Source organism: Hyperolius riggenbachi, chromosome 5 (genome assembly GCF_040937935.1).
Source record: "Hyperolius riggenbachi isolate aHypRig1 chromosome 5, aHypRig1.pri, whole genome shotgun sequence".
Classification (NCBI taxonomy): domain Eukaryota; kingdom Metazoa; phylum Chordata; class Amphibia; order Anura; family Hyperoliidae; genus Hyperolius; species Hyperolius riggenbachi.
Genome location: NC_090650.1, coordinates 44,439,537 through 44,464,707, shown reverse-complemented (window position 1 = coordinate 44,464,707; position 25,171 = coordinate 44,439,537). Strand labels below are relative to the sequence as shown.

General features: G+C 45.1%; 1 protein-coding gene across 5 annotated transcripts in view; it reads left to right on the top strand.

Annotated features, from left to right (window-relative positions):
• Positions 1-25,171, top strand: part of NSUN6 (NOP2/Sun RNA methyltransferase 6) — a 52,081-nt gene that overhangs the window by 11,946 nt on the left and 14,964 nt on the right. For 4 of the 5 annotated variants that reach the window (XM_068235584.1, XM_068235582.1, XM_068235583.1 and 1 more), the window contains exons 3-8: positions 5,325-5,480; positions 10,661-10,740; positions 14,061-14,170; positions 15,502-15,655; positions 16,321-16,402; positions 20,164-20,283. In XM_068235584.1, the coding sequence (XP_068091685.1) occupies positions 5,325-5,480; positions 10,661-10,740; positions 14,061-14,170; positions 15,502-15,655; positions 16,321-16,402; positions 20,164-20,283 (702 nt within the window). Of the gene's footprint in view, positions 1-5,324; positions 5,481-10,660; positions 10,741-14,060; positions 14,171-15,315; positions 15,336-15,501; positions 15,656-16,320; positions 16,403-20,163; positions 20,284-25,171 lie in introns of all 5 variants that reach the window. The other variant, XM_068235585.1, reaches the window with a different exon arrangement.

The following is a 25,171-nucleotide window of genomic DNA, read 5'->3' as shown; positions in this document are numbered from 1 at the left end:
AAATATATTTTGTCCAACACTCTGACTAGCGATCATTGGTTTGAATGGGCTCATTTCAGTTGTGCTGCCCTGCCCCCATTCAGCAAATAATTCCTGTAATTTGTGCTCCTGCCCGAATGTGCTCAGCAGCCGATAGTGTTCTGGGCATGCATACTTGAGAAATGACGCTGATGTATGACCGGTACTTGTCAAGAATGCATAACACTGTACCGGCCATGGGCAGGAGCGAGAAATTACAGGGAGCGCGAGTGGCCCGAGCATGCGCTGCTTCTTTGTCCTCTGTGCGACTGGCTGCAGTCGGAGCCACAAACAGGTGGCAGGGCAGTGCAATGGAGAGAAACCCATCCAAAACAGAGAACAGGTAAGTAGCAAACATCCTATCAAGACCTACTTTGGATGTTCTGTTGTAATTATAGTGGACCTGAACTCAGAACTTCCTCTCTGCTCTAAAAGATATGCAACAACATAACCTTTAAATAAAAACATTTCTTTGTTACAGCTGATACAAATCCTGCAATAAATCTGCAGTGTGTCTACTTCGTGCTTTTATGGAAGCAGACATATTTTTAACATCCTGTGCTTTCAAATGAGCTTAGATGTTGTGGCAGTCAGGTGACACAGTGTAGAGATCAAATTACAACTTGTGACACAGAGGAGGGGGAATTAGACAGCCTCTCGAAATACATACATGGTACAGTTCTCTGTTTTCCTTCTGTCCTGTGCAAGAGTTCAGCTCCACTTTAAAGCAGGGCTGTGGAGTCGGAGCAATTTCGGGTGCCTGGAGTCGGAGTCGGGAAAAAATGCACCGACTCCGACTCCTAATGAATTTGTAACTGTAACTAAAATAGAAAATATGATAAAATGTTCTATTTCTCAGATAATAGTCATTAAAAAATAATGTATATATACAGTATACATACAGTAATAGCTGTGTTCAGTCCACAAAAATGAAAAAAACCAATCAAAATGAGTTACTTGTGCTGCTTCAATAAAGCAGTCCCCGTATTTTTAAAGTCAGATATACATATCTGATTGTGACTGTATATATGATGTGTACACAGGAATCTCTTATATATACGAAATAACATCTATGCTGTAAGTATAAAGCCTGAAGTGTAGCTGTGTCACTAATAGAGATGGTCAATGAGATGGAAATAATTCTGCATTGATGCTGGTTTATTTGCTCATGAAATCAAATAATTTGATATGTTGTTAACATTTGGTTTGGTGACTATAAATTAAAGGGTACCTGAGACGGATGAAAAGAAAAGTGTTATACATACCTGGGGCTTCTTCCAACCCTCTTCAGGCTAATCAGTCCCTCGCTGTCCTCCACCACCTGGATGTTCTGCTATGAGTCCTGGTAATTCAGCTAGTCAGAGCAGTCTGGGTACGTGCCGCTTCCACAGCCAGGAGCATTTTGCACCTGCGCAATAGTGCTGCCAGGTGTAGTACTCTCCCGGCGGCGGAGTGTGTGCATGCGCACTACACCAGACTGGCTGAAGTACCTGGACTCATAGCAGAAGATCCAGATGGCGGAGGAGGACAGCGAGGGACTGATTAGCCTGAAGGGGGCTGGAGGAAGCCCCAGGTATGTATAAAACTTTAATTTCATCTGTCTCAGGTTTACTTTGTAACACAGTAGTACTATACTCTACATATGCACTCCCCGCAGAGCTGCAGGGAATCCACTGAGAATGCTGTGCACATTGAACACAGAGGTCTTGTCTATCACCCATAAACCTGGTTTAGATTGTGCATGAAGAATGTGTAATAGAGGAAGAATCTCCTCATTCCCCTGCAGAGTACCTGCACATCATTCTTACATGTACCCCCAGTTACATTGCCTAGGGCCTGATAGATATTCTTTGTTCCGGTCTGTACCTTTTACAAGTACTCTTACCAAGGACTAGTTTTAGTCTAAAGGGAATAAATATAGTAGTCTACATATCCTTCTCACTTCAGTTGTCTTGCAAAATTCCTAAGCAGTGGCAGTTAAGAGACGGATTTCACGTTACATACTGTTAATCAACAAAATTGTAATATGCAAATTAGAGGAGTCGGAGTCGAGGAGTCGGTGGAATCATAAACTGAGGAGTCGGAGTCGGTGGATTTTTGGTCCGACTCCACAGCCCTGCTTTAAAGCATCTGAATGACATTTATATATATTTGCTGAAAAATCTATGCATCTCTTTTGAATGTTGAATGTACATATGGTGGTGTGCTCTAAGATATTGACAGTATACAGGAACAAAGTCTGAAGAAGGCTTATTAGCAGAAAGCTTAGGCTAGGGCCACACTAGCTCCGGGTGCGGGACGCATCCGCGGTCCGGGCTCCGATTTTCAAAACCCGGAACGCAAACGGATCCGTGCTGCCTTTTTTGCAGCACACGTTTTGGATACGCTTGCGTGTTTTTTGTTTTTTTTTTTGCTAGAGGGGGTAGCAGCCAGGACGGGGGGCTGCGGGCAAAGCGGCGGCCAGGGGGGTCACATCCCCCCCCCCCCTTGCTCACCTGGGTGCCCCCCGTCCCCGCTCCCCCTCCAGCTCGCATATAATGTAATAATTTGTACCTAATGAAGTTCGGCGAGCCGGGCACTTCCGCCCACACCGCTCGCCGTCACTTCCTGCAATGTCGCCCTCTGTATTTCAGTGGGCGGCATCGCAGGAAGTGACGGCGAGCGGTGTGGGCGGAAGTGCCCGGCTCGCCGAACTTCCTTAGGTACAAATTATTACATTATATGCGAGCTGGAGGGGGAGCGGGGACGGGGGGCACCCAGGTGAGCAAGGGGGGGGGGATGTGACCCCCCTGGCCGCCGCTTTGCCCGCAGCCCCCCGTCCTGGCTGCTACCCCCTCCAGCATGGCGGCCCCCTCCTTCACCATGGGACACTGGAAACTGATCCGTTTCCAGTGTCCCAAAATGTCAGTGAAGAGGGAGGCCCGTTTCCCCATTGATTTTCACTACCCGTACGTGTATACGGGTCCGTGAAAAATGCTGCAAGTCCGGACTCAGCGTTCCGGGTTTAAAAACGTATTCCGCGGATCGCAAGCGGATACGTTTTTAACTTGAGTGTGTACTGTTCCTATTTTTAACATTGGTATCCGTGGCTACGTTTTTCGTCCGGGACAAAAAACGTAGCTACGGATACGTTTTTAAATCAAGTGTGAACTAGCCCTTACTCTTTTTCTTTTAAGCCAATAAATGGTATCACCCTGATTCAAAACTCTCTGCTTTCGCTGATGGCTAAGAGGGTACAATGCTCTACTGCTACAGGAAAGGAGAAGGATGCCAAACCATACACACTAGCATAGAGGTAGTAACAGTTCAGGTGCAGTGCTGCTCGGATACCCCTTTTCAAAATCCGGATTCAATTCGGATCCGGATACCTAGATATCCGATCCGAATCGGATATCCGAGTTCGAAATTTTGGAACCCGAATCGGATATCCGAACCCAGTATCCCAGATATCCGCCCAGATTCGGATATCCGGGTAGAAAACCGGAAGTGGGTGTTAAATTGCCTTTAAACCGTTTTTTAGGGTAAATGAGGCATGTAGCATCATGTTTTTTTAATGATGTGGGGACTTAAAATCCCCCCTCAAAAAAAAAAAATACTCTCTTTCTCTCTCAGATGGGAAATACGAGTTTGCTCGGATAGTGCTATTCGAATTTTAAAATATATCCGAATTGCTATTCAAAGTTTGGATAGTGGAAAAAGTTCGGATTATCTGGGTAGTTCGGATACCCGAATATTGGATGAGCACCACTGCTCAGGTGTCCTTTAAAATGACAGTTTAGCAATGAAAGGGAAGAAAACAGCATTTTTATTCTTGCAGGTCTCATAGATAGTAGGAGCTGGAGGACAGAAAATGAGTCAGGAAAGAGTTAACTAAGGAAGAAGAGACCACTGCTAGCTAAGAACAACAGTCATAAATTAGGATTAGATGCATTAATTAACAACTGCTGGGGTCAGTGTCAAAGCTGTAAAAGAAACTAGCAGAGCTCAGTGATGTTTGTCAATGCCTGCATTAAAACTCAGCTGAACTTAGTTCTATCTGCTTTGTAATGTAAATCCCTTTTATTTCTCACATCCACTAGTATGTCCATCATACAGAAGAATGATTGTTATAACACATCAAGAAGTGAGAGAGAGAGAGAAGCAGGGATTGGGGAACTCTGGAATTCAGCTATTAGGCCTGGTGCACACCAGAGGAGTTTTTCTGAGCGTTTTGAGTTTTTAAATCTGCTGCTTATGTTATCCTATGTGTCTGTGCACACTGGAGCAATGAGGTTTTGTAAAAAAAAACCATAGCATTACATTGGGAAGAGCTTTTGAAACCTCTAAAAGCTCTTCCCAAAGTAATGCTATGGTTTTTTTTACAAAACCTCATTGCTCCACTGTGCACAGACACATAGGATAACATTAGCAGCAGATTTAAAAACTCAAAACGCTCAGAAAGACTCCTCTGGTGTGCACCAGGCCTTAGTGCAGAGCAGGGCGCTGGATGGGTGCACTGCGGGACCAGAAGAGATGATTTACTTTGACATATGACCTCTTCTCTCTCCAAATCATGCCGCCCTTCTTATCTTATCTAATTTTATCGCCCTAGGCCATGGCCTTTCTGGCCTTTCCAGAAATCCGGCCCTGTGTATGGCCACCTTAAAGAGAATCTGTATTGTTAAAATCGCACAAAAGTAAACATACCAGTGCGTTAGGGGACATCTCCTATTACCCTCTGTCACAATTTCGCCGCTCCCCGCCGCATTAAAAGTGGTTAAAAACAGTTCTAAAAAGTTTGTTTATAAACAAACAAAATGGCCACCAAAACAGGAAGTAGGTTGATGTACAGTATGTCCACACATAGAAAATACATCCATACACAAGCAGGCTGTATACAGCATTCCTTTTGAAGCTCAAGAGATCATTTGTGTGTTTCTTTCCCCCCTGAGGGGGGAGTGCATAGCAGAACCACAACACTGAAGAACTTGGCAGCCTTCCAGACACAGGCTGACAAGTCTGACAAGGGAAAGATACATTGATTTATTACAGAGACTGTGATAGTACAAAGTGCTGCAGTAAGCCAGAACACATTAGAATAGCTTTTGGAACTTGTAGGATGATAAAAAACAGGATGCAATTTTTGTTACGGAGTCTCTTTAAGGAAACCATCATTCTTACCATCCGAATCCCCTGAAGCTAGCGATATGCACCTATTGGAACTGGCAGTCTCCATACTTTTGTCCCCAGGCTCCGCCCCAAGGTAACCTGCGTAGAGTCAACATGCCCAGGATTGATGCATATTATTTTTATTTGTATCCTTTAAGCTTGTTGCTGAGTTGGGTGAAGATGAAGCAGAGAGAAGATTTCATCGTCTGCTGCAGCGTCTGTCACACCCGCCACGTTTTACCACCGTCCGGGTGAACACACTTGTGACGTCAGTGGAATCCGCCAAGCAGCTTCTCAGTGAGGAGATACAGAAGGTTAGATATATTGCTTCACTGTTTAGTAAGTTAGTACTTAACAGGTAGTCATTTCTTATCTATTGCTAATAATGAACAACAAAGGATGATTTGCATATTCAGCAGTGATGCATTGTGGGAGACATGATATGCTCTTTCCAACCTGAATAACCTTTTGTTTTAAGAAGACAAACTTTTGTTTTGCATAACATTTTAGTAAGGAAGCTTTTTGCTCCTTTGTTGCCCCTTACACACTCCTAGGAGTTCTGGTTCACCATAAGCTTCAGGCAGCATCTCCTTCCACTGACATCACCTGCCAGCAGTAAAAATGTCACCATGTGATAAATGTCAGAATACACATCAGGGAGAGATTTTACAATGGGCAAACACTGACTAAATCATTCATACATAATTATTGTAAATATAAAGCACTTTTTTATTACATTATTTTCACTGGAGTTCTTGACCAAGCTGACACAGCATTGCATTCAAGCAGTTCTGGAGGTGTGTTTAGCTTACAGGGACAACAAAGGATGATTTGCATATTCAGCAGTGATGCATCATGGGGGACATCATATACTCACTCTAACCTGAATAATCACAAATACCTGCTGTTTTAAAGTGACTCCGAGCTCATCTAAAAAATAAAAGTTGTACTCACCAGGGGCATGCGCAGTACTTTCACGCCGGCCGCCGTGATGACGCGAGGCGGCCGGCGTGTGACGTAATCCGCGTCATATGCGGAAGAAGCAGCCCGACACTCGGGAGAGTGTCGCCCGGGCTGCGGCCTGTCAGCCATTCCGGAGCGGGGAGAAGGAGAGGAGCCAGGACGCCGGCGTGGGACCTCCCGACCAGCACTGGGCTGGAGAAAGCCCCTGGTGAGTACAACTTTTATTTTTTAGATGAGCTCGGAGTCCTTTTAAGAAGGCAAACTTTTTTTTGTTTTCTATTATCTATTTCTGAAACCAATTCCCACTAGTCTGCTATACCTGTATTAAATCTATTATTTTTTTTAGTTGGGTGTTACTTTTTCAAATATAACCTTAACAGCCTCGATACCTAAATGAATTTAGGTATCGAGGAAATCCTGCAACTATTTTCCTTGGTTTCTCTTTGTTAAAATATATACAAGATCATTCATGCTTGACGGCACTATAATATATCAAATGTGTAATATGGCAGTGATAATACATCAAATTGACCACAAGATGGTGCAGTGGAGTAATTTAGAGGGGGTTAAAGTGGAGCTGTATGCCATACTATCTCAGAAAAAAAACACATATATAATTAGATAAATGCTTGCTCTACTTACATAACACATGTATTGCACTGCCCACATTTTGATTTAGTGATTTTTCTGTAGTAAAAAAAGTGATTTCCATTTTGTCTGTGTCTATCTTGAAGCCGAACCTGACATCATTTCCTCCCTTACGCTGTCTGTGTATCATTGCTTGTCCCCCTCTCAGTCTTCAGACACTCCCACCCAGGTCTGCAGTAGAAAGTGCGTTGAGAAATATTGGTCAATCAGAGAGGAACAGAGGTGTGGGAGGGGAAAACGGGAGGGAAAGAGGCTTCAGCCAATCAGGTTGCTTTAGTTAAAGAGAACCCGAGGTGGGATTTAATGATGTTAGTGGGGCACAGAGGCTGGTTGTACACACTAACACCAGCCTTCATTGCCCCATGGTGTGCCTCCAGGACCCCCCTGCGCGCCGATATACCCCCCGCAGTGCTAGCGACACACAGCGTGTCGCCAGCACAATGTTTACCTATGCGCTGTCTGTTAGAGCCGCTCCCCCGCCTCCTCCAAATCGGCGCTACCCGCCCGCGTCCCTTCCCTCCCGCTGATTGGAGGGAAGGGACACGGGCGGGTAGCGCCGATACGGAGGAGGCGGGGGAGCGGCGCTGACTGACACGGCATAGGTAAACATTGTGCTGGTGACACGCTGTGTGTCGCCAGCACTGTGGGGGTATAGCGGCGCGCAGGGGGGTCCTGGAGGCACACCATGGGGCAACAGAGGCTGGTGATAGTGTGCACAACCAGCCTCTGTGCCCCACTAAAAATCCCACCTCGGGTTCTCTTTAAAGAGGAACCAAACCAAACATTTTTTTAATTCAAAATATTTAGTTGCAGCACTCTGACACGTACAAAGATAAATAAACACTTCTTCAAGCCTATGAGCATTTCAGTGCATGCTTTTCACCCTTCTCTTTTCGTAATTAGTGTTATACAGATGGCAGCCATTAGCAATTCCTCCTTTGCCAGACAACTGCTACTCCACCAGTTTGCCGGTTTCTGTCCTGGCAATATGAAAGGAAGGGAGGGGCTCTTCCAATAAATGTAAAATATTTTATATTTGTCATCATGCAGCTGAAAAAAGGCTGCTATATATTATTATAATTTAGAAAATGGATTTTATTTCTGAAATCTTGTATTTTTAATTTGGGTCCACGTTAAGTCTGAGGGGAAAGTAAAAAAGAAAACCCAGCATGCCCTGCAACCTCCTTTGTGTGGCAGATGTACCAAATAACAGCCAGGGAAACTGGGGAATGATGTTTTATGGAGAAGAAAAATAAAAGTGATTTTTAACTTTTAGATTACCTGGCTAACATCCTTATTACTTGTTTACCAGATAAAAATAAAGAATTTATTTTTTATCATTCCCCACAGTTACTTTTTAATAGGGCTGCACGGTTTTTCGGTTTAAAACCGAAACCGCGGTTCGTGGCAAGACGATCTGCTGATCGTCAGCACCTTCGGTTTTTCGTATAATATGTATAAGTCTTGATGAGCGGGGGGCGGATCCACTCGAGCGAGCGGCTCCCGGTCCGCTGTCTGTATTACCTTGCGTCTGGTAGGCCTGAACGATTTTAGGAAAAAATTGAATTGAGCGATTTCTGCCTGAAATTGCGATTTCGATTCACGATTTTCTTCAAATCAAGCTGTCTTTCCTTGTTCCCCTTTTCCTCTTCATGCCTCCTCTGGGTCTCTCTCTTGCCCCCTTTGTGTCTCTGTGCCCACTCTGTTTCTCTCTGTGTCTCTCTCTGTGCCCCCTCTGTGTCTTCTGTGTCTCTCTGTGCCCACTCTGTGTGTCTCTGCCTCCTCTGTCCCCCAAGCTGCATCAGTTCTGAACATAGCTTCCTGCAGTCCAGCGATGCCTGTCTATCCACTTCGCCTCCTGCAGGCTCTAATGCACAGAATACTTCCTGTATGTCATGTGACTTGCAGGAACCCAGAGTTTTGCCATGCACAAGAGCCGGCAGAGGGCGATAGAGGGAAGGTATGTCCAACTCTGTGGGCCGCACGCACTGGGACTTTGGGAAAGTTTGAAGGCGCTTGTTCAGACTTCCTCATGTGGAAATGACATGATTGCGATATTCGCCACTTTGACGATTCTGAAATTGTGATCTTGGTGATCGCAATTTCGATTTAAATTCGATTTGTCTTTCAGGCCTAGCGTCTGGCCCCGCTGTGCGCGGATTGGCCAGAAGCGCTGAATATGTAATAATAATAATAATGGCAGTATTTGTATAGCGCCTTTCTCCTGTCGGACTCAAAGCGCTTGCGAGGCAGCCACTAGAGCGCACTCAGTAGGCAGTAGCAGTGTTAAGGAGACTTGCCCAAGAAACTCCTTACTGAATGTAAGTCTTAATGAGCGGGGGGCGGATCCACTCGAGCGAGCGGCCGGGCACCTACAGCATTACCAATCACTGGATAGCGATGGAATGACGGCAGCGGTAGGTGGAGCTGTATGCTCTGTACAGCTCTGCCTACCGCTGCCGTCATTCCATCGCTATCCAGTGATTGGTAAAGCTGTATGTGCCCGCCCGCTCGCTCGAGTGAATCCGCCCCCCGCTCATTAAGACTTATAAATATTCACTGCTTCTGGCCAATCCGCGCACATTGGGGCCAGATGCAAGGTATTACAGACAGTGGACCGGGCAGTGCGGCCCGGGACCCCCCCCCCCCCCCCCAAAGTGCAAAAAGCAGGTTTTGAAAAAAATCGGGCAAAAATCGAAATTGCAATTTCTGAGAGAAAAATCGCAATTTCGATTTTTACCTAAAATCGTGCAGCCCTACTTTTTAAAGGGAACCAGAGATGAACGTTTCACACAAAATAAACATATCAGTCGATAGCTTGTAAAGAATAAATGCTCTACCTGATAATTTTGCCGCTCTGGTGTGCCCTTTTTAGTGTTTTTTTTTTTATCCATTATTGCTCCAGGAAAAATCAAATATGGCCGCTGGCTCATATCACTTCTGCTTCTGGGTTATGAGTTGTTCTGGATGTGCTGTCTAGGCTATATGAGACTAGGCTGCTGCAGCCTTTCATCTGTGTGCTTTCATTTTGGTATGATGTGCAGCTGCCTGTAGGAAGTGTGTCTCATAGGAATGAAACTGCAGTCCTCATCATTATCTATGCAGACAGAGTGCACACAGAGCACACAGATCATATTGCAGCCACACCTGTCTGTTTCAGAGATTCTCTCTCAGCAGCAGCAGCCCCTCCCATGTCATCACAGCTCTCAGTATGCAAAGCAGGAAATCTGAGCCAGGAGGTGGCAGGCTTTGTCTTGAAAAGACTCCACAGAAGAGTGACTCAGTTATGATTCCAGGTCAAACCTAGACTGAGCCAGTCGGGGATTCTTATCACAGCTGATAACAGACTAATTAAGCAGATAAGAATGAAACTAAAAGCAGGGTAGGTGTTTACTGTCATGTTCCGACTGATAAATGTAGTAAAATACATGAGGGTGTTTCGTCTCTGGTTCTCTTTAACATCCCAAAATAAAAAATTGTCTAGAAATATCTAGTGCCACAATCATATATGTAAACCCCTTATTTTCCGAAATAGGTCCCCAAATATCCCCTTAAGTTTTATTATTATTTTTTTTAACCTTGTCTTTGTGCCTTTGCTGAACTGCAGTGCCAACAGGATCGTGGGAAGTCTTTTTTTTTTTTTTTTTTTTTTTAGCTACAGTAACAAAATGCAAATAACAGAAACTTCCTATTTCAGATAAGATAAGGACACTGTGACCAGAAGGAATTTATACTGAATTGATTGAGCTGATAACTGTATAGGTCTTTCACATTTTTCATAGAATACGCATAAACTAGACAACTTACCAAAAGTGATTGTCTGTTTATGTTATAAGATCTGTATTCTTTCTGCTATTTAATGAATTCATAATTTTTATTTCAGCAATTTCCAGATGTGGTTATCCCAATTTATGAACATCCCAAACTCAGCGACCTCCTGTTGATACCAGTTATTGGACCGAGGTTGGTAAAACTCGTCTTCCGTGTCCAATGATTTCTGAACAAATTATTATGGAGTAAAAACATAGGAAGCCAACATAAAAGGAACAGCTCAAATGGGACATATATATTAGAGAGGAACTTTAGCAAAAAGGGGAAAAATAAATCAATACCTTGCAAAGTAAGAAGTTAAAAAATAGAAAAGAGATCAAGAAATGGTAGATAATCGCCATGCAATTTGTTCATATTGTTTGATCCACAATCAGCTTGCACACCATCATATTTACTATTGGCAGACATGAAAAAACAACACAGCACCAACTCCACTATCTCTAACCACACCCCCTAACAATGCGATAGACTAGAAGGTTTTTTTTAATAGACATACATATGTACAGAGGAGGATACTGGTTGCGTACAATGCAACAAAGCTCACAGACAGGAAACTGCCAGGACCATGGTCCTGACATCACACTGTGGGAGGGGTTTCACCACAATATCACCCGAACAGACACCCTGATGATCTATTAGAGAAAAGGTAAAGATTTCTCATGTAAAAGGGGGCGTTAGCTACTGATAGGGATGAAGTTCAATCCTTGCTTACAGTTCCTCTTTAAAGCGGTGTAAAACCCTGACATAATAATAAAAAAAAACATGCTTTCCTACTTTTTATATGCCATACGGTTAGCATATTTGCTTTTGTGCATAAGTATTATTATTCATTTAGAAATTATAAGTTTCTAAAGTACACTAATTTTACTCTGAAAGCTGACTTTGCATTTTATTTATAACTGCTTTATTCATCCTCTAACTTAATCAGAAAGCATCAGAAAGCATTTATGCTTGTCTGACTTTGTTCAGCAGAGCTGGCAGTGTGAGAGAAGGCTTTGTTTACATTTCTCACTTGATACAATTAAACAAAATATAACATTATGTAAAGTTCGGAAGCGGCCAGTTCTGCTGTCAGAGAAGCTTCTAAAGTCTAAGTTAACCCTTTGAATGCAGTTCTAGTAAAAAAAATGCTGTTTGTATATAATAATCTATTAGAGCAAAGTAGAAATGCTGGGTTTCATTCCGCTTTAATGCTACATTGTTACAGTCATTGCTAGTAATACATGTTTTATTTTATTTTTGTATTATTTTGGACTATGAGTTCTAAAATCAACCCTTCACGTTCTGGGAAACTGATGGACCCAGGCTGGATGCCCAGTTCATTTGCATGTGTTATAATGCATATCCTTAAAGGGGAACTGAAGAGAGAGGTATATGGAGGCTGTCATGTTTATTTCCTTTTAATCAATACCAGTTGCCTGGCAGCCCTGCTGGTCTATTTCTCTGCAGTAGTATCTGATTAAAACCAGAAACAAGCATGCAGCTAGTCTTGTCAGATCAGACTTATAAGTCTGAACCACTGAAACACCTGATCTGCTGCATGCTTGTTCAGGGGCTATGGCTAATAGTATTAGAGGCAGAGGATCAGCAGGGCTGCCAGGCAACTGGTATTGTCTAAAAGGAAATAAACATGACAGCCTCCATATACCTCTCTCTTCAGTTCCCCTTTAAAATACATTGCTTTTGAAATGCTTGCTGCACGTGGAAAAAAAAAGATGATTCTAGACAGGCAAACCTGAACATGCAAATGGATACAAAAATTGCGAGCAGCCCATAGAAATACATTGTATGTGTGTCATTTGGCGTTCAACGCTAAGCTGCAAAACGGATGTAATTTGCCCTAGTGTGCATCTAGCCCTAAGAGCAGGGGTACCATTGGGTAGATCGCAATCCATCAATAGATTGCAAAGACTTTGGGGAATACCTAAAGCATGGTACACACCTTCAATTATTAATTTTTCAGTTATACAACATAGCATATGGTTATACAGTACATGCACACAGGGTATAAGATGCATGATCATGTGATTTTACAGAGACTCAGCAAATCAAGTCCAAGTTAGTCCATGAGAAAGGTGTCATAGCTGGGGTTGCAAGATCAAGAAGGACACACTAAGGGGGGGGTGGGGGGGGGGGGGTGGGGGTTGCCCTGCCAAAGTCTTACAATCTAAAAGATTGGAGAGGGACACATAAGGTAGGGCTGTGGAGAAGGTGCTCAGCTGAAAGAATTAAAGTGTGGTAGAAGGGGGTAGGCCACTTTAAAGAAATGTGTTTTTGAGAGCTTGCCTGAAGGTGTTGAAGACAGGAGCAAGTCTGAGGAGGGGTGGGAGGGAGTTCCATAGGGTGGAGGGGAGTTCCATAGGGTGGGGGCGGCTCTTGAGAAGTTCTGTAGGTGTTCATGGGATTGAGAAACACGTGGGGTGGACTAGCGGAGGTCATTGGAAAACCGGAGGGGGCGGGCAAGTATATATCTGTATATATCTATAGTATAGTATTCAAAATATGTTGGCTCTACTACTACAGTGGTTTGCAAAAGTATTCGGCCCCCTTGAAGTTTTCCACATTTTGTCATATTACTGCCACAAACATGAAGCAATTTTATTGGAATTCCACGTGAAAGACCAATACAAAGTGGTGTACATGTGAGAAGTGCAACGAAAATCATACATGATTCCAAACATTTAAAAAAAAAAAAAAAAAAATAACTGCAAAGATTCACCTTTTCAAAGGAATCCTGAAGTGAGCCGGATATGGAGGCTGACATTTATTTCCTTATAAACAATGCACACTGCCTGGCAGCCCTGCTGATCCTCTGCCTCTAATACGTTTAACCATAAAACCCTGAACAAGCATGCAGCAGATCAGTTTCTGACTGAAGCCTGACTGGGTAAGCCCCATGCCAAAGAGATCAGCAGGGCTGCCAGGCAGCTGGTATTGGTTAAAAGGAAATAAATATGGCAGCCTCCCTAGGGCCACTATTTTTCCCCTTCAGGTTCCCTTAAAGTGCAAAAACGCTCCAAAAATGCTGCGGGCACCACAATTGCGATTTCAAAGAATCGCTACTGTGGGATCCCCTCCATTGACTTTCATTAATCTGGCGCTTTTGGAATCGCTGAAAGTCAGCTGAAAACCCTGTAGTGGGCCCCAGACCTCAAGGCACGGATACTGACATTGCAGAACAGTATATGTTTGCTCTTGGGAATGATTGCAACAGTATAAAGCATTCACATACAGCAACATATCCTCAGGCACAGAAAGTGTAGCAAATATGCAGGAATTCTAGATATTTCATAAACTTGCACATATTCCGTATTCAAACAGACCGTGACTTTTTACATTCTTGTTCAAGCTCTATTTTTAACATTTGTTATTTGAGAAATTGGATGTGTCCACTGGCTGCTTGTCTCAGCCTGCAGGGCACTCGGGTTCATACTGTTTATGTTTTTATTCAGGAAAATAGAGAAACTCCATTCTATAGAAGTCATTGTCGGTGCGCAGTGTGGAAATGCCGTCCTTAGAGGAGCCCATGTGTACTCCGCAGGCATTATCTCTGCTACAAAATGTAAGTCTGGTGATACCTAATCAACTAACTATGCTGGGCAGTGAAAGCTAGGACTGTGCGTGTCTCTTTACATGTGCAGCTGTCCATGCATGTGTTTCTTATTTGTCTGGCCTACAGGCCAAAATTGGCCCAAACACTAATTATATTTGACCTGCAAGGGTAATTTTGAATTTGCATTGCCCCCCCTTCCCCCTTTACCATGTTCCCCCAGTCACAGTCTATGCAGAGTAGCAGTGCAACAGTAGTCGTGCTTGTCTCACCTTTAATCCTCTACAACGGGTGCTTGCTCTACTTCCTGCGTAATCACATGACATCCTGTGTAATCACTTGACATGAGGTGAACGAGAGGGGCGGAGACCAATTGTCCACTGTAGAGGATGGATGGACATTGTTTGAGCCCTTAGGAGGTTACACAAGCATGACTTCCACTGTTCTGCATATAAAGGGGCTGGGGGAGTCGAGGACAGGGGGCGACTGAAGCACCAGAGATGCTATATTGGAGAGGGAAAAGGGGTACTAGATACCAGGGAACTGCATAGGGGAGGCAGTACCACTAATCACCCGGGAACTGTATGGAGGAGGGAATGGGTCACTTGACACCAAGGAACTGTATAGGGGAGGGTGTTTCTGCACCCTTAGACTATGGTAAGTACAGGAGGGATTAGCTTGCTAGCTCTTCTGAGAGAAGAGAGGGACATAACTATGTACTGTGTAATGTTCTGCAGAAGAGGTGTCGGTGTACTCTGACATGGTTACTTTCTTGTGTGTACAGGGATGAAAGTGGAAGATGAGGTGTCTGTGTACTCTGACATGGTTTCTCTCTTGTGTGTGCAGGGATGAAGGCAGGGGGTGAGGTGTCACTGTACTCTGACATGGTTACTCTTTTGTGTGTGCTGGGATGAAGGTGGGGGATGAGGTGTCGGTGTACTCTGACATGGTTACTCTCTTGTGTGTGCATGGATGAAGGTGGGGGGTGAGGTGTCGGTGTACTCTGACATGGTTACTCTCTTGTGTGTGCAGGGACGAAGGCAGGGGATGAGGTTGTCGGTGTACTCTGACATGGTTTCTCTCTTGTTTGTGCAGGGATGAAGGTGGGGGATGAGGTGTCGGTGTACTCTGATATGGTTTCTCTCTTGTGTGTGCAGGGATGAAGGCGGGTGATGAGGTGTCAGTGTACTCTGACATGGTTTCTCTCTTGTGTGTACAGGGATGAAGGCGGGTGATGAGGTGTCAGTGTACTCTGACATGGTTTCTCTCTTGTGTGTACAGGGATGAAGGCGGGTGATGAGGTGTCGGTGTACTCTGACATGGTTACTCTCTTGTGTGTACAGGGATGAAAGTGGGAGATAAGGTGTCGGTGTACTCTGACATAGAAGGTAAATGTAAGAGAGGTGCTGTGGAATTTGACGGCACCAAAGTCTTCATTGGGAATGGAATCGCAGAACTGAGCCGCTCAGACATCTTCTGTACCGTGAGCCCAGTAAAGTGAGTATGAGTATCAGCAGAAAGATAGACTGATATAATATACAGTAAATGTTTCAAGCGATCAGGTGTTCCTATGTTGTTAAAGTGGAACTCCAGCAAGAAAGGTTTGTAAAATAAGGACTTTTACGAGTAGGGAGACCATCTGTTATCAACACTGAACCCGAGTAGAAGGCCAGGCAGTCTCATGTTCAGCCTTGACTGTAAGCTGAATCTTGGAAAGACAGCGTATTTGAATGTATGGTCAGTCATCTTAAAGTGTACCTCAGATGAAATTTAATAAAGCATTTATACTTACATGGGACTTCCTGGCGACGCACGTCCTTGATCGCGTGGCCAGGAGCGCTCTGCGCATATGCACTACATAGTTGTGATGTCACAACTACGTAGTGCGCATGCGCAGAGCAATCCGAACAAGGACGCGTGCTGCCGGGCAGCGCCTGCACAGTCAGCCGCGACCACCCCGACCAGTAAGTAAGTACGGGGGTTGGTAGGCCGTACCGGAGGTGGACGGAGAAGAACGGGGGGAGCAGTTGGCATGAGGAGAGCCCCCTAAACATGCCTGCTCTCCCCGCTTTTTTATTTTATGTTGCGCTAAGGTAAGTTCGTTTTAATGATATGAAATATTTATTGGTGCTGCCTCCTAATTTTGGTTTCCCCTTAAACAGAGGGAAAGGCATCAGAATGACAGAGCCTCTATACTTAAGTCCATCTTTTGACAACATGCTTCCAGGATATATATTTTTGCAGGTAAATTGAACTGAGTGCATCAGCGGGCTTGTGTTGTAGTCGCAGTGTTCCCCAACCCTGTCCTCAAGGCCCACCAACAGTACATTTTTTGTGGAAATCCACAGAGGTAGTTAATCCGCTCTACTGAGACACTGATTATCCCACCTGTGCATGTTTGTGGTTTTCTGCAAAACATGTACTGTTGGTGAGCCTTGAGGATTCTAGGTTTGGGAAACTCAGTTGTAGTGGAATGATATGAATGAATGAATATATGATGATGATGATGTTATCCATTCAGTCGTGTCCGACTCTTGGCTATTCTATGGGTTTGCTCTCTCCATGCTGTCCGATCTTGTACCATTTCTGCCAGTTGCCTTAAAGGAAAGGTTCAGGGAGGGTGGGCAAAAAATAAAAATCAAATTCCACTTACCTGGGGCTTCCTCCAGCCCGTGGCAGGCAGGAGGTGCCCTCGCCGCCGCTCCGCAGGCTCCCGGTGGTCTCCGGTGGCGCGCCCGACCTGGCCAGACCGGCTGCCAGGTCGGGCTCTTCTGCGCTCCAAGGCCCGGAACTTCTGCGTCCCACGCCGGCGCTCTGACGTCATCGGACGTCCTCCGTGCTCTACTGCGCATGCGCAGTAGTTCTGCGCCTGCGCAGTAGAGCCCGGAGGACGTCCGATGACGTCAGAGCGCCGGCGTGGGACGCAGAAGTTCCGGGCCTTGGAGCGCAGAAGAGCCCGACCTGGCAGCCGGTCTGGCCAGGTCGGGCGCGCCACCGGAGACCACCGGGAGCCTGCGGAGCGGCGGCGAGGGCACCTCCTGCCTGCCACGGGCTGGAGGAAGCCCCAGGTAAGTGGAATTTGATTTTTATTTTTTACCCACCCTCCCTGAACCTTCCCTTTAAGAAAGAATGAATATATACAAAGTACATAAAAGCTTGAGCTAATAGCTGGTGGTACAGTTAGGTAAATGTTCGATAAAGTTCAATTAAAGAGACGCTAGACTGTGCCTTAAAAACAGAGGCATGGTCCCTTATTCAATACACCTTGGCCCATATGGAATAAATTTTTTTCCTCAGTTTACTCCTTCGTGATATTTTCATAACTTATCAAAAATGCCTTTTGTGCCACCAGCAAGTAAGACATTTTTGACAGAAATTTCTCACCTACTTTTTAGTACTTTTTTAATTGCAGAGTGCCGAAAAGTTATTTTAAACAAGAGATAAAAAAAATCTCCTTGAGGAAAACTGTGAATTGAAAAAGGGTCATAATCTTTATACACTCCTTGGCACTTTTTGGTTCCCCAATGTTGTGAATATACAAAGTACTACCTGACAGATACACTTGGCCAAAATCACCGAACCCCGGTGACACTGCTGCTGTGTTCATATACATTGGCCAGCCATGGCCACGCCCACTTTGCCACGACATGACACACATTAGCTTCATTTCTGGTGCCCACGGCTCTGCAAGGGTCATAATGTTAGAGCTATAACCACAATCTCTGGTGCACTGCCTGTTTGCTTTCTGTGTGAATATCAGGGATGATCTCCGAGCTTAATCACGAGTAATCACTTAAGTAAGTCACTTCCTACTTAAGGCTTGAAAGGAAGTGACGGCAGCGAGGCTTGGAATGCTACTATTAGAACGCATGGACCTATATGGAGCGCGGGGAGGACATGGATTTATGGGTAAATAACCCTTCCAATCCCCATCGCTCAGCTGCTGTAATTAATCCTCATTTGAATCGCGGTAATTACTCGTGATTAAGCTCTGAGATCATCCCTGATGACTATATCCCTAAGCCTATTCCCCCAATAACCCTAAATACAGTCAAGCGTGTAGCTCAAGAAGGGAATGGGAGATCACAGCTAATATTATTATTATTAATATTATTTTTACTAGCTGATGGCCCAGCGTTGCCTGGGTATGTATTTGGCTGGTGTTGGCTGCGCCCATTTTTCCTAACCCTAACACACAATTACTCAATGACCTAGTTTGTGAGCTTTGTGGACTTTGGCATCAATAATTTGCATTGAAACGAAATAAATCTGATTGGCTGTTTGTGGCTCCACCCCCTTTTCTGAATTCGAACCCCAGTCACCCAATGACCAACTGTACCAGGTTCGAGGCTTGTGCCTCAAACAGTGCAAGAAGGGCAGCAAATAAATATTCCCCTTGAAAATCAATAGGTGAATTTTGATTGGCTTTTGTAGGCTCCACCCACCTTTATGAATGTTAACCCCAGTCACCCAGTGACCAACTGTGCAAAGTTTGAGAACCCTGCCATTAACAGTATAGGAATGGCTGCAGTTTACATTTCCCCAGTGAAATTTGTATTTGTCTTCTCCCACTTTTTGGTTTTGGGGAATAAAAGTATCCTGTATGGTATTCCAGGTAATGTACTATGTGTGCAAAATTTCATTCAAATCTGTTCAGCCATTGTTGCGTGATCGAGTAACAAACATCCAAACAAACTTTCACATTTATAATGTTAGTAGGATTTATATATCACCATCATCTTCCGCAGCACTGTGCATAATACAAAACAAATACTGGGGAGCATAGACACATGAGACAATCAAAACTCTGTACAATCAGGACATCCACCAACACAAATACATACATAACTGATGTGCGGTTTGAGACATCACCAGTGCTGGTGCATGTTCATATGGTAACTTACAGCAGAATAAGAAGCAGTGGGGGAAGGTCCCTACCCTTGTAAGCAATATAGAGGGTAGTCGGTCGGAGGCATCAGGGGAGGAGACACAGAGGTTGAGCCTTCAATGCTACCTACCACAAGTTATAGTTTGTCTGCAAATGTGTGTTTTGAGTGTACCTTTTAAAGAGACTCTGAAGCGAGAATAAATCTCGCTTCAGAGCTTATATTCAGCAGGGGCATGTGTGCCCCTGCTAAAACGCCGCTATCCCGCGGCTAAACGGGGGTCCCTTACCTCCCAAATCCCCCCCTGCAAAATCCGCAACCAACATGGTCGTAGTTTTTGCTGCTGTTGAGGCAGGGCTAAGGGCTGCAGCCCTGCCTCTTAGCGCCGTCTATCAGCGGTGCATCGCCGCCTCTCCCCCGCCCCTCTCAGCGAAGGAAGACTGAGAGGGGCGGAGGAGAGGCGGAGATACGCGCTGATAGACGCGCATGGAGGCAGGGCTGCGGCCATTAGCCCTGCCTCACCAGGAAGAGATCCCCGGGACTCCACGAGGGGATTTGGGAGGTAAGGGACCCCCGTTTAGCCGAGGGATAGCTGCGTTTTAGCAGGGGCACACATGCCCCTTCTGAATATAAGCTCTGAAGCGAGATTTATTCTCGCTTCAGAGTCTCTTTAAGGATTCAAGGCTCGAAGCATGACAAACAAGAGGGTCTCTTGTGAGGAGCGATGGTTCTGGGTGGGATGGTATCTGGAGGTTAACGAGTAAACATATGTAGGTGGCAACTTTTGTAGACGTTTGTATGATAGCGTGAGGAGTTTACACTGGATACTTTGGGTGATTGATAGCCAATGGACAGATTGGCAGAGAAGGGCTGCCTCAGAGGGGCTGGAGGACAGGTGGATAAGGCGGGCAGCAGAGTTGTTTTTTGATAGTGTTACACTAGATCGGAAATGATTAGCACATGTACAAGCATTTTAGTAGCTTCTTGTGGAAGGAAGGGATGCATAGCATTGTCTCTATCCAACAGTATTCAGTGGAGCTGAACGAATTATAATTATACTTCTACTTGTATAATATCTACATTATAAATTCATTTACATTTTCCCTATCTTTATTTTAGAACTTACCCTCTGCCGTTGTCAGCCATGTTTTGGGTCCTCAGCCTGGGGATCGGGTTTTGGATATGTGCGCTGCACCTGGTGGGAAGACCACTCACATCGCCTCGCTCATGAATGATGAGGTAATGCAAGCGCAGCTCTAGCACCTCTATTTTAAACGACATTTTACTGGTTCGGTTAAACACGGTCAGCACAGGTCTCCGCTGTCTAAAGACAGCTGAGCTCCGTACATTGGTCAGGAACTGTTTTCATTGGCTCCCGACCTCCTGACCACTGTGAGCCAATCAGAAAGGGCACAATTCCACAATGAGTTTATTGATGTCTACAAGTTGAGGGACTTTTACAAGCACAACAACCAAAAAAATCCTACGCTTCAGGATGGTGGGCAGAGATTATCAACGAGACACTAATCCTTTCAAGTTTGAACTTTATATGAATTATTTGCTAGTGTATGCAGTTTAGAGTTGGACAAATGAAAGTGGATGAAACTCAAAACTACATTTTTCATCTAAAACATTAAATAAAAAAAACCTTCTCTTTGTTTACTCAGCTCAATACATGGCAACATAGTCTGATTAATTTGGAAGGCAAGAACAATTTTATAAAATAACTTCTGAGTAAATCAGAAGTTTGATCAACCCATCCAACCAAGCCTGGATTTATATCACAGGAGCCTATAGGCACAGATCTCCTGGCACCCTAGACTTTGCTCTCCATGAACCTACAAACCTCGGCCAAACTGCACCGCAAGTGTGCTGGCTGTCCCAGCTGTCAAGTCTCCCTTACTTCCCCTTACCTGGCATAGGTGCCATTTAGTATTAGGTAGCCAGAGGTTCTCTCAGTATTAAAGAACAAGTGACACCCATGCTTACCTAGAAATAAAAAACACATGTACAGTATAAGTAGATAAATGCTACTTCTACTTACATAACAGATGTATTGTGCTACCCACGTAATGATTCCTGTGAATTTTATAAAGGAAAAGCAGAAAATCCTATTCTAGGCAGTGGCCATCTTGCCAAGCAAATTCTGATATCATATCCTCCCTGACTCTTGTTTTCCCCCTCCCTTCTCTTGCTCATTGTGTATTCATTAGCTGCCCTCCTCCCAGAGTATTCAGACACTCCCACTGAGGTGTATACTAACAACTGCACTGTCTTTTTTATTGACACATCCAATCACTGAGTCACCTCAGCCTTGCTTGTAATCAGAGGGAGTTTCTGATAAGCAGCTGGCAGGGAAATAAATGGAAGAGGAGGAATATATTATAGATAAAAAGAACTCCCAGCATTCAACTATTTGGCACTGTTTGGCACTAGGGCCAGTGCTCCTAAAGTATGTGATAACTCCAAGCCATAACAGCAGAAAAAGTTTTGCAAGTTTTGAATGCAGGATTAGCATCTTTATCACTTAATACACTCAGACTAGTTGCTGTGGAAATTTGATTTTTATGGTGACAATCCCACTTTAAAGGGGTTCTGTGGGGGTTTCTGAAGAGAAAAACTGCCACTTACCTTGGGCTTCTATCAGCCCCCTGCAGCGGTAATGTCCCACGCCGTCCTGCTCCCATCCGCCGTTCCCCGCAGCCGGTACCGGGCTATTATTCGCCTGACACACAGACGAATAATGCGCGTTGCCGTGCCTCCGCTCGCGTCATCTGAGGCTTACTGCGCAGGCGCAGTACAACTTTTTCTTGCACTGCGCTTGCGCAGTAAGCTTCCAATGACGCAGGCGGAAGCGAGCGGGTGCGCGGACACTGTAGCGCAGCCGCAGTTGGATCCCATGCCGCTTAGACCGGGGCCGGCGGCGGAGAACGGCAGATGGGAGGAGGACGGCGTGGGACATTACCGCTGCACGGGGCTGATAGAAGCCCAAGGTAAGTGTCCGTTTTTCTCTTCCGCAACCCCCCACAGAACCCCTTTAAGTAGCTAGAGGTGACCCAAAGCATTAGGTAGCTAGAGGTTCCCCCCAGTTGAAGGTAGATCTCAACATTGGAATGCTGAGAGTCAGGTGAGTAGCCTCTCATTTAAATTCGACTTAGGCCTCTGCACAAGGAAGAAGAGAGGGAGGCGCTCGCGGAGGGGGGTGAGCCGCCTTTCCATCATCAGGCGCCTGTAGGCACGTGCCTACAGTGCCTTATGGTGAATCCTGCCCTGCACCCAACTAAGCCAATCATATATATTGTTTCTATTAGTTTTATGCTGTGTTTCTGAATTCTGCAGCATCGTTGCTCCTCCGAAAGCTGCATGTACGCCTCCTCTATTGTTCTGCTTTTGCACAGTTTGTAAAAATTGCAACTGCACATGGCCAAACACTCCTAGCCATGGGAGCGCGATTGAGAAGGCGCAGGCCCGGGGGTCAGCATGTGCAGTAGCTGGCAACTGACAGAGTCGGCCTGGTTTTGGAGGGGCACAGCTGCTCAATAGAGCAGCGCAAAAAGACGGCAAGGGACCAGCACAACTACAAGCAGATCGAGGAAGCCCCAGGTAAGTTAAACTTGCCACATTTTTCACTTAAGAGTCCCTTTAATGCTTTAGATCAGGGGTCAGGAACCTTTTTGGCTGAGTGAGCCATACATGCCACATATTTAAAAATGTATTTTCCTGGGAGCCATACAATATGTTTCAAACTGGGACAGTGCGCATGCACAGCAGAGGGCTCACGTCCCTGTTGCCATGGTGATGTGTATACAGTTGATCTGCCGGGCAGCGAAAGTGTCTCGTCATCAGCTTCTCTTGGGTTTCAACAACATCTGAAATTTCCCCCGAGAGCCAGACAGGAGAAATACCGACTAACAGCTTGTGCAATTAGCTAGCTGATTTGGGGGTTGATTCACTTTGTGGGATGAGATCCCCGCACTTTGGCCCAATAGGCTGCCTGTCAAGTGACAGGCAGCTAATTGGGCAAATCAAATTGTGGGGATCTCGTCCTACAAAGTCACTGGACCTGACAGGATCCAGGGTGGGACAATTGGAGCAGCTGTTCATTTTTGGGGAAGCGCTGGTACGTTAGTTAGTAGTGCATGCTACAGCAGTAGCGTGCCTACTTTGAAAATGTTACTTGCTCTGCCACCCTAAGCTGCGCTGCTTGAGCAGTGTGTAGCTTAGTGAATCAACACCTACTGATTTGTATGCGAGTCAGATATAGCCATCAAAAGAGCCACATCTGGCTCCCGAGCCGTAGGTTCCCTGCTACCCCTGCTTTAGATGAAAGTTGAGTTTCATAACACTTTATAATATTCAGCACCATCATCTGTCGATTTTAATTTGTCCATTTCTAAGCAGAATACATTTACATAAAATGAACTTTAAAGTGCACCAGAGACAAATACACTTAAAAGTGTTATACCTACATGGGGCTTCCTCCAGTCCCATCTGCACAGATCGCTCCTACGCGGCCGTCCTCAGCCTTCTTCGCCTTCTACACCGGGTCCCGTAACTTCGGCCAGTCAACGCAAGCGCAGTGCGCTCACTCCGTCTCTCCGGTGCACAATAGTACTGCGTCTGCACAGTACTATTCTCTACCAGTGAGAGATGGAAGGAGCGCACTGCCTCGACTGGCTGAAGTTACGGGACCCGGTGTAGAAGACGGAGAAGGCTGGGAGGCGTGGGAGCGATCCGTGCAGATGGGGCTGGAGGAAGCCCCAGGTATGCATAAAACTTTGAAGTGTACTCGTCTCTGGCGCACTTTAAGGGCTTGATTCAAAATGCCGTGATCACTCCTATCTCGGTCGCGCTAGCGTTGTGCACGCGCTATAACGCGCGTAATGGTTTTTGCAAAAATGCAAATATTTTCGGCTGCGCGGCGAAAACCGCTACATGCGGTATAGCGCGTGCAAAACGCTAGCGTGACCGTGATATGAGTTATCACGCTTTGTGAATCAAGCCCCGAGTCTGAATCAAACCAATTTTTTAGCATTTCATTGACCATCTCTAATAATGAGGTGTACACTCTGGACAGAGAAGAAAACTGGTGTGGAAGAGGCCAGCTATGCCATATTGGAACAATACTACCTAAGTAGGAGGGGGCCTTTAACAACAGGTATCAGCAACATGCGGCACTGCTCTAACATCTGTACCAAGGCATTTTAACAACAATACACACCCTCAGCCAAGCACTGACATCTAAAAAACAGATCTCAGTTTGGTGAGACAGGTGGTCCCTGGTTAACAAATGAGATAGGGACTGTAGGTTTGTTCTTAACCTGAATCTATTCGTAAGTCAGAACACTGTACCATCTCTGTCCCCTGTACCTTCTCTATGCCCCCCTCTGTGTCACCTCTGTTCCTTTTATGCCTTTAGTGTCCTCCTCTGCCTTCTCCTCACCCACTGTCAGCTCTGTCCCCCTGACACTTTCAGTGTTGCCCTCTGTGCCACCTCTACGTCCTCTGTACCACCTCTGTCCCCCGTGCCCCTTTCTGCCTCCTGTCCTAGTGATGACCGTAATGTGCTAATTTTGATTAGGCAAAATTTGACGTAAAATGTTGCAATTACGATTATACGTAATTGTGATTTTGAAAATGAATTGATTTCATGTAATCCATGCAAATTTCCAGTGTATTCGGAATCCGCTATATAGTTATAGTGTACCGTAGCAAAATGTTGTTTTACCGAGTTTAAAAACCATTTGTTCTTTGAAGTCTTTAAATACATTTTCTGAAAAACTACAAGGTCCTTTTGAAAAAATGTTCAGCTTTTTTTTTTATTTTTGTGCCCCTCGTATCGGCGTGTCGTTCGTAAGTCAGGCTTCTCTAATGCTAGGTGCACACGATGAGTTTTTCTGGCAGATTTACTGTCAGAGCGATTATTTCCAACATGTCCGATCTAAATTCCTATTGATTTCCAATCGATTTTCCATTGGAGTAAACATAAAATCAATCGGAAATCGGATTGGACATGTTGGAAATAACCAATCTGACAGTAAATCTGACAGATTTCATGGTTTGTACCTTGCATAAGACGGGGGCTATCTGTATAGATATCTGGGGATTTACCGATACTTCACCCTAT